The sequence below is a fragment of the Spea bombifrons genome, chromosome 2, assembly GCF_027358695.1.
Source record: "Spea bombifrons isolate aSpeBom1 chromosome 2, aSpeBom1.2.pri, whole genome shotgun sequence".
Taxonomy (NCBI): domain Eukaryota; kingdom Metazoa; phylum Chordata; class Amphibia; order Anura; family Pelobatidae; genus Spea; species Spea bombifrons.
The window spans coordinates 128459834-128473358 of NC_071088.1; the positions used below are offsets into that span (position 1 = coordinate 128459834).

The following is a 13525-nucleotide window of genomic DNA, read 5'->3' on the forward strand; positions in this document are numbered from 1 at the left end:
ATCTCTAGTCTTTAAGCTGAGAACAGACCACGTTTTTTTGGATGTGTCAACTAGAGCTCAAGTATCTCAATTGAACATTTTCAGGCAGGGATATACCGAGTCTAGGCTGCTTTTCAGCCGCCGAGGATGGGGTTTGCCAGCCTGGGAGTTTTTCTGGTACCATAAAACATGATGCATCTTATTTTATTAAAAAGAAAACAGTAAATATATTTGGAGGATTTGACAGCATCTCCTGAAAAATATGAATTGATATTGATATATTTCTAATATATTTCTGATTTTATTCCTGAATGGTAGATTTGCTCACAATTATGTTGGCACAATAGGCTGGCGCTTTTCTAGAGCCCAACGCCAAATCCTGGGCAGGTATGATGGAAGCCAGAGCTGCCGACTGATCCAAATTCTCAGCTTTTGATTAATAAATGCATGCTCTCCGGCTGATATATAGCTCCTTTAAATCCTATAGAACAGCCTTTGCTCTTCAGCACTGATAATACAGTATGTGGTGACAGAATTGTGTGTTTGTGTGTTGCTTGGTGACCACAAACAACTAGTCAGTGATCTGGTTCCTCGCCCCTCGCAGAGCGATCAAACTGTAGCCAAGCAAGTATGAACCTGACTTCAGAGATAATTGACGCAGCGCCACAGCCTTGACTTGAAGAGCTTCCCGGTTATGAAAGAAACATTCGAGTGCTTGCAGGCAGGGAAGGACACTTATGTCTGGGTTTAACCTAATTTCCTGCAAATTAATCCCTTGCTTTCCAAACGGGGTGCGATGGTCCTGATTTTCTCGTATGCAGAAAGTGCAATGTTTTGTGGGGGTGTATTCACTAAGTGACAGTTTGCGTTACAACTTGCCATCTCCAATGTGCACTATGGAGGGCCGCCTCGCCTGAGCTTCTCCTGGTGGAAAGGGCTAAGTTGGTTTGGTATGTAATACCAAGTAATATTCAATAAACTCCCCAATTATCTATGCATTATACAGCATACAGGGAAAGTAAAGGACTGCAAGTTGGCGCTCCACCCATGGTTGTGTGTCTGGCCGTGGGAGCTTGGTCCAGAGGCCTGGCTCGGCTCAGATTTAGGAGGAGGAGTACGAGGAGAAGCCAAATCAGAACTGGCTGTAAGTGAGTCCTCTGGTAGCCTATCCTTGTGGTTTAAGGACTGACAGCGGGGTGGCTTGACTTGCACCTCAGCCTCAAAAGCTAGGAGAAGGTCTGACTTGCCCCAGTTCAGCTCAGGGCACAATGTGGAGTTATGTATAAATAAAGACCAATGGAAAATTGGCATTATCGTCATTGCAACCAATGAAATACTGATGATTGGATCATTCTGCTGGTTGCTATGGTGATGAGATCAATTTTCTAACTTTTTATGCCTCGAGTTCCTCAGTTCTAATATTACTGTGGTTTGAAGAACAAAAGAACATCTTCAACTCCAGAGCACCCCATATGTACAGTAACCTGCTAGACACGGACTATCTCCTTCCGTTAGTCCTCCCAGCCGCAGACACCTGATGGCTTCCACCTATAGAACTATGTAGCGCCAAGAGTAGTGTCTCTGCTCAATACGCACACGGTTCATCTCGGGTGTTTGACACACTACAGGTAATTGGTGGAAAAACAGTGAGAGTCACTTCTACTGTTAAAATTCACTTTTTTAACGTGTCCATCATACTCGCAGCTTTAGAGTTTACCTGCTTCTAAACAGCAACTCCCAGGCCTGTTGTTAAATTGTTGAAGCCATGCGCAGACGGTGAATCACTGCACGTTTGTGTGAGCGTTGTGGTTTGTGACGCCTCCTTCGTGTAATGAGGATTATCGCACAAGCCGGGCTCCCCGCTCTTTGTAGTGTAATGAGCAGTAATGTGCTGGCAGTCCTCTGTTTACATACATCATGTAAGCAAACAACGTGACACCGCGGGTGGGAGGCATGCATGTTCATGGCTACATCAAAGACTTAGCTGCAGGAATAGATGTCAATAGATTATTTGTAAGGCCCCCGCAGAGTGTTCCCTTCTACATACCATGGGAGTAGTTCACAAATGGGGACAGTAAATGATATAGGAAACTGGCAATTGCTGTGAGAATATATACTTTAACCATAAACGTATTCAAAAATGGCAAGACTAGATTGTATGGAAATTGTGGAAATCTTCCTAAAACCCGAGTAACTGTGCAGGCAAGCACCCTACCCCAGCTTCCCTGTAGTGGTATCACTGAGCTTTGGTATCGTTTTGGTGGCTTTTCATGTTTCAAGTGTGTCTCTGTTTCCAGAACCCATAACTTTTAGCTAGGACGGGCTAAGAACACTACTTTTATTTCTTTTTTTTTAGCCATGGGGTATTTTCAACTTCAAACCAGGTGCCCAGCATAACAGAAGAAAAGAAAAAGGTATGTATGTGGAACCCTACTGAGAAGAATCATCGGTTGAGATGAGGGCAAAGTATCCTATCCTACAATTAAATCCGCACTGAAAGCCACCTCTTACTTGTTTTAATATTATTATTACTTCTCAAGCCATTTACATATATATTTATATATATATATCTATATCTATCTCTCTCTCTCTATAGAGAGAGAGAGAGAGAGAGAGAGAGAGAGAGAGATCATACCGTTCTGACATCCATCAGATCAGATTTGTGCAAAACTTGCCTTCGTCTCACATGACTCCTCGGTAAAGAACACGTAGAATTTTCCTTTACCCCTATAGAAAGGGTGGAATGGTCAACAAGCAAAAGTGTTATGACTGAGCGTTTTATATGTGATTAAACTAACAGTTTTTTCAATAAATAAATTCACGGTACAGTTCAAAGAAGTGCTCACTGTTTAGCGTACTGTATAATGTTAATTATAAGATGCAATTATGTATCATTAATTACATTAAAGTGCCACTATACTTTAAAACAGGTTTGGCCTTTTTTTGGAGGAAGCCTAGTTTATTTTCACAGTTCAGTTAGGGTTTTCAGAAAGCGGTAAGTTGTTTTTAGAAGTTACGAGCTGCTTTCTCTGGATGACCCTTCCAAAAGGGTGTTTATTTACAGTGAGGCAAAAGGAGCATTTGCCCCGGGCACCCTGGTGGACAGAGGCTGCTGCTTGCTGTCTGCTTATTGTGTCATTTCTATGTTGGCCTCTACTTGGTCAATGAGGCCCCTCTCCTGCAGCAGGGATATTGGGATGGACACAGACAGGCTCCATTGCTGGAGTGTGATCAGTGCCATTGCAACCCTCAAACAGCCTGCATGTGCCATCTTTGCCCCCAGATTATCAGTGCCCCAAACAGCTTATCTGTGTCATATTTGCCCCCAACAGCTTGTCTGGGCTATCATTGCCCCTTGTCCCCCATCAAACATACGTTCTGGCACACATAGGCAAACACACTTAAACAAATTCCCACATGCTAACACACACACTCATACTCACTAACACGTTTGTTCATACTCCCACACTCCCTCTCGCACCACGAATGCGAACACACTCCATCTCACACCACTTACACATACATGCTGCGTACAGCTTCGGTGCTCAGCACCAAGATATGACATCGTATCCCATCCCTTGGTATCGGTAGCCTGCACCGACAAAACCGACAGATGTCTTCTAAACCCAGGGTCATGAATTATGCCGTGATTGTGGCCAAGTGCTTGCTAATGCACTGGCACTGCAATGTCAGAAGGATTCTAAATAAACTACTGCGGCAAATAAGTTAGCGACATCTATCTATGACCTTTAGATATAATGGCGTCTGACTTGAGGGCCTCCTGGCTTTGGGTGCCGATCACCGACAAAGCCAATGTTTCTCAAATTATCAATTTACATATGAACGCATTTTAAGAAATGCCTTTTTTATTATCCCAGTTTCAAATATACCAGATGTCTCGGAGCGTCAAGCAGATCGCAAAACTCTTTGAACCGCCGCAACCTCCAACCAGAGAAAGTGAAAGAGGGCTTAGCGATGCACAGCTACAAAACGAGGCTTTCAAAGGTATGTCACCACGTCTGACACGTTACTCACCACGTGGCCATCAGCATTCAAAGACTGTGATTTCCATATTAAGCCCCGATTTTATTCCGTTCTGTCTCGAGGATGATGTTCCCGCTCTCTAATGTTACTGTTTATAAGCTAGCTTTTGATCCGTTTCCCACCAATGCCAAAGCCAGCATCGTTGAATCCAGTCTTATTTTAATGGTTTATATTTAAAGTGATGTTACCCAATGGGCGTAGTTTCCCCTTCCACAATGTAACTAGGAGTCATGTACTATAATTAACACCAGGGCTCTCCAAGAGACATATTTAGGTAAATGATTGTGAAATACTAAAAGATCTTAACATGTCTCGTTCGGAAGAACAAATCAGACTGGAGGATATGATAGAAACCATCAAAAACATTCAACAAAGGACAAGAGGAATTATATTAAAAGGGGAAGACGTGTTTGGGAAGGAGGTCATAGTTTAAAACCAGAGGGTCAGAGATTTAGGTAGAACATTGGCTGGAAAAGCCTTTCAGCAGAGGAGGTTCACATAGTGAAGAAAACAGGTAGTAGGCTAGATGGGGCGAATGTCTTTTATTTGCTGGAAAAACATTTTATTTTTAGGGATTGTGGATTTATTACAATTTCTTGCTGGGTTTTGCTAGATATCCCACTCCATACATAGGACGCGTACGTTCTATGTGTACTGTAATGTAAAACACATCAAGGTGATTTCCGTCAGTGACCCCGGTCTATACCGGCACTGAATCGGTAATTGTGTAATTATTTTTCCGGGAAATAATTCAGGTGCGGTGGACTTCTTGTTTTTGATGGCCAAATCCCTTTATACACAACATACCATATGCAGGAAACGTTTATTTAATCGGCACATGGGGAATTCTCCCGTCAAACAAGCTTTGCTTTAATGAGTTCCTAATAATAAATCCGCGTATGTTAGCAGGATCACATCCAGTGTTTTTCATAATGAATTCAACATGTGTTTTATGGCATGATAAGTATAGAGCTGGAACAATATTATGACAGTGAGTCACGCATTCCTTTTTATCGAGATAATTCGAGGAGGGACAGTCCCTTAACAGTAAAAGTCAAATGGCCACGCATTAAAAATGCCGAAAGTTTATAGGCGAAGCTGATCCTTTGTATTGTTAAAGCCATGATAAAAGTCACGCATGCCATTCTGTTTATTCTCCGTGTATATACGCCGCTTTTATGGGCTTGAGTTATACATTCTCTTTCTTTACCACTAGCATAAAGAATGTTTTAATAATAGCAGCGTAACATATTAAAAAAAACCCTTCCCAGTGCCCTGTAAGCGGAAACCAGTAGCCCACTATGAATATGATTTTATTAAAGTTTCGATCTGAATTAAACCAGATTTGGGTTTAACAAGTTACGACAAACTTTCGCCTGTTTCTGAAAAAATCCACAGGGCGCATAGTATACGTCGTGACATCAAAGAAAGGGGAGACGTGTGAAGTTTCCACAGTAACGAGAAAAAAAACATTTTCACCGGCCTATAGATTAAATTTGCTAAAAGGAAGTTGGCTGAACCCTGGCGATCCTTCTCTATCTCAGGCCAAGATGAATTTAGGCTTAATGTAACTTAAATTCAGGTGAAAAACATACTCCTCAAATGGTCTATTAAGGAATAATTTATTCCTTGGCCTTGTTCCTTTTACAGTTATTACTCCCCACCTAGATCGGATCCTTCTAATTTAACGGAGAAGTCCCCTGTGGCGTTATGAGATTTACAGCTTTATCGATATATTTTTCACGTATTTCAGATTACAAATATTTAATACAAAAATAATGTGTAACATCTTTCAATGTGATTAACAAAACAGTAAATTAAACCAAGGGATGAACATTTTTACCGAGAAGAGCACTTAATAGCCTTTTAAATATATTCGGTTAATAAACGTATATTATTTTATTCTAATAGTCACGTTTTATTTTTAGTTTTAGGAGATCTGGACCAAAAACTTGCACAAGAACAGAAATTCACACACGTTCGAACTTCTATAGGCTGCAGAACCGAAGGACTTTACAGAAATGAGAGTTCACCCCACAATATGTCGCGATATGGGAAGGATTACAGCTGCCCACCCGTGCAAGATGGGGCAAAGACGATTTCTCTGGGAGAAGGACATGAAACGCGCGCCACGTACCACCCGAGGAAATTTTATGACATGTATTCGAACAGAAACCGTACAGTCACGAAGCTGCCATCATCAAATAAGAATGTTTTTGAAAAAAGTCCTTCTCTTTGCTCAACTCTTCATAGCAAACCACCCAGCGATGGACCCAACTTGGGAACGTTTTCATCCAGCAGTTTACAGTTTACGACTTTGGGACAAAGCTTTGATGTGGAGAGGCCTAAACATCACAGGCCTCGGAGAACCTCGGTCACCTCTATTCAATGGGGACGGCCCTTTTCTCCTCCGAACACTGACAGCAACCCCGAACCGTTCAGAGCGCAATCTTCAATGGATCTTACAAATCTTAATAGCAGGCCTCATCACAACAGGATGTATGAGCTCTACAGGGACAAGAAATATCAAGAACCGGCATCCATTACCAAGCCAATGACTAAGCCAAGTTTTGCTTATGACTCGAAAACATCAACCCTGCGAACCAATTCATATAATAAGTGGTTTTCTACCCATGAAGTTCAATATCCGGAGCCAAAACCTTTAAATAACATTCCAATGCAGGAGCCGATGGACTGGGAGGAAGAAAATAAAGAAAACTCTTTTAATCCAAGTCAACTAAAAAGTCCACATGGTTTGGATGTTCTCAGAGTAGAAAGTGACAGAGAAGAGGAATCAATGGAAACCAACTGTGAGGATGAATATCCGATACAATCCCTGAATCCCCCTGTTATTCAGCATTTACAGGAAAGTGGGGGAATTCTAAATCATTTGGACAAAGAAGACCTCCAACGTGATATTACTGTAAATGCAGAGTTTGCAAAAATGGACTTTGGTACAGATGCTGAATCCAGACCACAACTGAGCCCAAAAAACACCTTTTACCACAATGATAGCTTGGTAGATTCTTCTGAATTCAAAGACCACAGTGAACATAAACCGTTAAAAATATTGAACGATAATTGGTCGGCATCCGATACAGCTAAAGAAGATCTTCCCAACGTCTCTTCTCAATGTGTGGATCCCATATCATCCCTTCCAAGTGGCTCACCATTAGCTCTCGGATATAGGGAATCTTGTTCTATTTCAAAAATGGGGCCATATGTTCCTGGACTACTGCTCATGAACAACAATTTACCAGAATGTGTGTCTCAAAACCCAACTATCCCTGACAGTGCAGAGCAAACAGATACCCTAACTACAAAGTTATCAATTTTATCAAACGCTGAGGATTCTGTTTCTAACAAAGCCTCTTCATTACCTAGTAACGCATATAGTCTTCAAACACATGACAGCTCAAACATGGCAGACACCAGTCAATCGGGATATCAAATAAAAGGTCCCAGTTCTGGTCTAAGAAACCAAAGACGATACTCGCCTTCTCTTCCTGATGTAAGTATCTGGAGAAACTACTTGAGTAGCAACAGAGTCAGTCAGCTGAAAAATGAAATAAAAAATGGAGAATCCAATGCTGAGCTGGCTCTCAAAAAGGCCTGTAACCAGCATACCATAACAAATGACCCAGATTTCACAAACAGAAGCCAACATACCACAAGTGTTAGCCCACATTCCACCAATAATGTACCTTCTGGAGACAGTAATGCCCACAATAATCAAGTTGCATCTGATCAACATGTCGAACCACAGACTAAAATTTCAACAGGGCTACGTATATTCTCAAATGAACTAATGAATAAAACACTGCAAGATAAAGGAATAGATAAGAACTCCGGTCCAATTAAAGCACCGCAAAATTCAATGGAAAAAGGACAAAGCAAAACTGAAATGCATCCAAGTCCGGATCTTAATGATTTACGGGTACCAAGGACGTTGATTATAAAATGTCAAAGTGTTGCTGACACAAATAACAATAAACAGTTGCTAGAGCTACAACAGACCTCCGATAACCTATATCGGTATAACCCCCCTTATTCATTAGATGTTATTGTTCCTTCACCTGTGAGCAAAAAAGTTGACTATTCTGAAAGTACAATTGCTCATGATCCGGGGTCCTCTGATGTGAAAAATATTGGTCTCGGTAATGTAAATGCAACCAATAATGGGGATCAACACTTAGCAAATAACCTGTTTCCAAAGCAAAATCTTAATTATGGTGATGTTTCAGTGACTGATCAACAAAGCCTCGAGAAGAAAAGTCAAGACAATCAAGACAATAACTCAAACATAAATATTAACCAAACTTTAATCGATGTGAGTAAACATGTGGACGAAAGAGCATGTGAATCAATGGATATGGACTTTCCTACATTTCCATTTAAAATGGTGGAAGAAAGCCATCATGCGTATTCTTCTAATACAGCAGCAAGTCAATCAGGTTCATGGACTACAGCCAAGAACCTACTAAAAGGCTACTTACTTTTGGCACCCGAGCCCTATAAGGCTAGTACAAACATGAAAGAGAAACTTTGGAATAGCCTTCCAATAGAATGGCCTCGGGTTAACACAAACAGCCCAACATCAAATGTCTTCACAGAGCTTCCTACGGGGGACACAACTTGTGAGAATGTGAACAGCCCTAAGCCTTATAGTTTCACAAGAATCACAGAGAACACAAAGATCTACGAGACAAGTGGTACAAGTTCATCAGATTCCGGTCAAATAGAGTATCATAAACAGGTTTCAATCTACTATAGCCTTCCTCGCAAGCATTCAAAGGAGATGCTGGACGTTCCTATGAAACCTCTGCACAACATTGATAGCACCCTTGAAATGAACAACGCTCCCACCGCTCTCTTAGAAAAGATTGCAAACCGGCACCAAAGGCCGATTAATACATGTGATAGGATGAGAAAACCATTGCTGTCTGACACTGCTGAGCGTTTAGCAGAAGAACCGCTCTCAGAAACTGCAACCGAATCTAAACAAAGCTGTGCAGACTTTCCTATCATTCCCCTGGAAACTACTCTTCTGAAGGAGAGTGCACGGTCCCACATGAATAAAGAGACAAGACCTCTCAACTATAATATTTTGGGTAAATTGAAGTCTTTAAGGATAACTGAAAGGGATGGAGACTATAACACGAAGGAAGATACTCCTGTTGTTTTGTACGGCCAGAGGAGAAGTCTAGATGAAAATGATTATTATAGTCTTGAAACCCCTGGTAGATATAGGCGGAATTCCTACACGCTACCAAACAGGAAAACATACGTCAGGGATTTGGAGAAAAATAACCCAAAGAAAGATGTCCACGATGTTTATTCACACAATGGACCGTATGCCACAAAATCATCTAAAAGCCTTTCATCTTCTCCAGAATTTGGAAATTATAACCTCAATCTTTCGCCTACTTACATCTCCACATACTCCTGTCCTGAGGAAAGTCCGGAGAAGTCAAATAACAGGGCTGACCTTTGGGATTATGACCACGTACTACTTAAGAAGAGGTCAGTTGATGAGGGCTTGATTAAAAGGGAAGAATTTCCTTCCATCTACCGCTCCAAAAGTTTGAAGGACATTGGAACAGAGGACCCCTTCGACCTTATAAACAAAGGCAACAGAATCCACTCAGAATGGAACTCAAGACCACAACTGTCTGACCAGTCAAGTCCCCATAGATCTGAGAACCGTTCACATCAAAGACGACCATCCTATTGTTCCCAATTTGTTCAAAAGCAAATGAAACGTGCTAAAGTTGCAAAAAAGTTCACTTTCTCGCTTGACAGTGCAGAAAACAGCAGCTTGCCATTCGATAATTCCCCTAGGTTATCTGATGAATTGGATTCCCCATTCTTACACCATTCCACTAATGAAGTCTATCAGGCTAACCTAAAGAATTGTCATGGATATATGAACCCAGCAGAACGAGCTAACGCCAACAATGGCACTCATTCAAACATGTACCGCTCAAAGAGCTTGAAAGCGTTGAATGGGAAAGAGCAAAAAGATTTATCAAACTCCAAAAAGAGGCATGGCCGAGAGTTTTCTTCAAAAAGTCATGGTGAAATCTTAACTCCTCGGCCTCCGTCGATTTACTCAGATTATGGTAATCTGAATTACGACAGCGGATTCCCAGCAGACGTGATAATAGATGAAAATGATAACTGGCCGAGTTATTCCCAAAAACCAGCACACACGTCTAAATCTCTTGACTATGGCATTTTTGGAAAAGAGCAGCAGGAGGCCATTTTGAACAACGTCAGGAGGTCACTTACAGAGGGTCGGTTATGGCGGCCATGTTTCCTTAAAAATCCCGGGTTTCTAAAGGATGAAGAAAGCCATCAGTGCGATGATTCTAAGTGTACAAGTTGTCACGCGCTTAGCAGTCCGCCACAGGGGTCTATTCCAGGGTCACTTAATATATATGAAGATAAGGCCCATGTGCGCTCCGACTCTGACACAGACACAACTACTGATGATGAATATTACTTAGATGAACATGATAAGGAATCAGAACTCTAATAACAGATGGCTGAAAACCTGAAAGTATTGACCTTTTGATAGATCTATCATAAAACGGGCACTCCGTTGATATCATTTGTTGTTGATCAGGATTCTTTTCAGAGATTTCTACCCCAAAAAAGGCACTTTGACTATACTTTGTTTACATTGATCCCATAGGTGCAATATTGAAACTTAAACTTGTTAATAAATGGGATAATTTTGTATTATTATTATTGTTATATGTGCAAGCGGCTTTTGGAGGTCTGGTATGCGGTATTTTCTTATGAACTGTGTCAATTGTTTAATATTAAAGTTGTACAATTCATATACATAATCAACTGTGTAGGATGGAGGACTGGACTAAAAGCCATGAACGGATGACCGAATGTGTGTAAAACATTACAGCTGTAAAGGGGAAACGTTTTTATGTAATGTATGTAGTCATTATATATGTTTTCTTTTGTTTGTTTTATGTTCAGTTTCTATACTTTTAACACAACAGGGCTGGATTTAATGTGTTTAAGGTTAACAAATCATTCACTGAAAGTTTGTTTGCTTTTGTGTCTGGTTTTGCACAGGACAGTCCCAATGTTTGGCCAATGTCCCAATGTGCTGCCAGCTTCCCCACTTTCCAGCTTTAGTGGGGATGAAGGGGTATTTAGGGTAATCAAATAATCTCCCCCGACCAGCCCAGCATCCTGTCCTTAGTTACAGATCCCACTTGGCTACATTGTGATGTTTTAAAGCAGAGCAACAAGATATGATACCATATTCCATTTTTCAGCCTCAATGTATCTGGATATCTTCTAGTTGATAAGGTACGTGTATAGTACTACCTGGCCCTACCTTTAACCGTGCTCGCCAACGGAGGTGCCCCACTTTAGACACCTATAATTTGGGGGGTATGATACTGTGTTGACATTCGATTTATAGGATCGCATTCTAGATCTTGTAAAAATAATATATAAAGAATATAGAAATTTGCTTTATATTACACCATTCGTATGTTGGGATGTAAAAAGAGCTTGAAATGTCATGTTTTTAAATGTCTCTAACCTCCTTTGACCTTTTTTTTTTCTTGATGCTTTGAATATGATGGGATATTTTAATGGTCATTTGCTGTCACTGTGTTGTATAATTAATTGTATTGCACATATATGTGGACTATTTTATATATTTTTTTACATTTTAACGGCTACACACTTTAAATAATGTCTCAGACAAAAACAATCTAATTAGTTTATTTTTTTATTTTTTAGGAAATTGCACTTTTAACTATTTATGTATAAACATTAAAAAAATGTTAATTTCAAAGTTTTATTCACAAAGGTATATAGCAGGAGCTGGTTACCTGCTCAACCCCTATTATCCTCAGATCTTAGAGATGATGGGTGTTTCGGTCTATTCGTAACTGTCAGGAAGCCAACTGCTTTTGCCCCGTGACTTGCAGGAGATCTCTTGCTGGTCAAAGCCTACGGGACTTAAACTAACTGCCAGCCGGCTGGCATGAGAGTTTCAAGAGAGCCAACAAGACCCCCCTGCGGGCACGTGCAGAAAATGTTCCCATTGATTTAAATGGAAGCACTTTCCTGCCACTGATTGGCTGATCAGATAGCCAGTAATGGGGCAAAACCAGGACCACGGAAGGTGCAGTCTTTTTTGCTGCAGCTTCTACTAAAGGTAATTATCTTCATTGTTTTCTCTATGAAAGTTCCTTAAAATTCATTTTTTTTCGTCAGACACACAAATTGATGCTGAAAAGATGGAATAAATGGTTTCGAAATTTGTATGATTCTGTAACTGAAACTAAAACATCACACAGAAGCTTCAGCTAAAAGTTTGCATATTTGTATCTGTTGATATAATTTCTATATTAATATGCCTCCTAATGCAACGCCATTTGTCTTGTAATATATTTTATTTATGTTTTAATAAAAAATGATGGAAACAAAGTCTCTGCGTTATCTGAAGCAATGTCTAAAATGGTTTCATTATGTTGCACTGCAGAGGAAAGATGTGTTCATTATAAAATGTAATCAATCTAGTGGCATACAGGGGGGTGCCACACCGGCACACAGAAGTCCCAAATCTGCCGGGAAGTCCAGCTCTCTCAATGTCTCCCTACCTTCTCCGACAAATGTTTCTGTGTCCCTGTCTCCTTTCCGCAGCTCCGCTACTTCTCTTGCCTCTTCTTGAGCGTCTCTTATTTCTTCATCTGCTCCCCCCTTCTCCAAGCAAAAGGAGCACTTCTGCGAATGGGCAGATCCTCTGGGCACACCCTTTCCCTGATTGGAGGAGCCTGTGGCTCCACCCTTCTGCTGAAGTACTCCAAGAGGCCGGAATAATGCAGATTTGCAGAGAAACATAGGTGCCGAAACGCGTCTCTTATTCCGCAAATCAGTCTTTTATTATTCTGTGCTCTCACAGCACTTAAACAAAAAAGGGCGGAGACATTGGGACAGCCTCACCCCCTTTCCTCCAATCGAGAGGGTATTCACTGAGGCTCCGCCTCTGAGGTGCTCAGGGAGCCCTTGGTCACAGAGAAGTGGATGAATTAGGAAGTCAGAAAAAGAGGCAAGAGAGGAATCGCCACTGTGTGAATGAAGATAGGGACAGGGAAGCCAATAACGGAGAAGGAAGGGAGACATTGAGAGCGAGTGTGAGTGAGTGTGGGTGTTTTTAAATTTTAAAGCGGGGGGGAGGGGGGCAAATACAGGATCTGTCCCGGGTGCCTAATAGTCTAGGCATGCCCCTGAACCAAACAGTGAACCATAAAATCATTGTGTAGACCAGATAAGCAGAAAATCCATTCTCTTGTGTATAATGCTTTCTCATCTCTGGAATTGTTGCAGTGTTTATCCTACGCTGACTGGGGTCAAGAAGGAATTGCGTCCCCGAGTTTGTGCAAAATTGGAAAGAGCCACAACTGTTTTTTTTTTTTTGCCTTCTTTTGGATCAACAGCAAGAAATTAACAGATATGG

The 13525-nt window shown here is 41.1% G+C and overlaps 1 protein-coding gene across 1 annotated transcript in view; it reads left to right on the plus strand.

The window, feature by feature from the left end:
• Positions 1 to 10561, plus strand: part of EXPH5 (exophilin 5) — a 39678-nt gene extending 29117 nt beyond the window's left edge. Inside the window, exons 4-6 of the mRNA XM_053456083.1 lie at positions 2336 to 2393; positions 3858 to 3984; positions 5952 to 10561. Coding sequence (XP_053312058.1) covers positions 2336 to 2393; positions 3858 to 3984; positions 5952 to 10561 — 4795 coding nt within the window. The remainder of the gene's footprint in view (positions 1 to 2335; positions 2394 to 3857; positions 3985 to 5951) is intronic.
• Positions 10562 to 13525: the final 2964 nt, after the last annotated feature.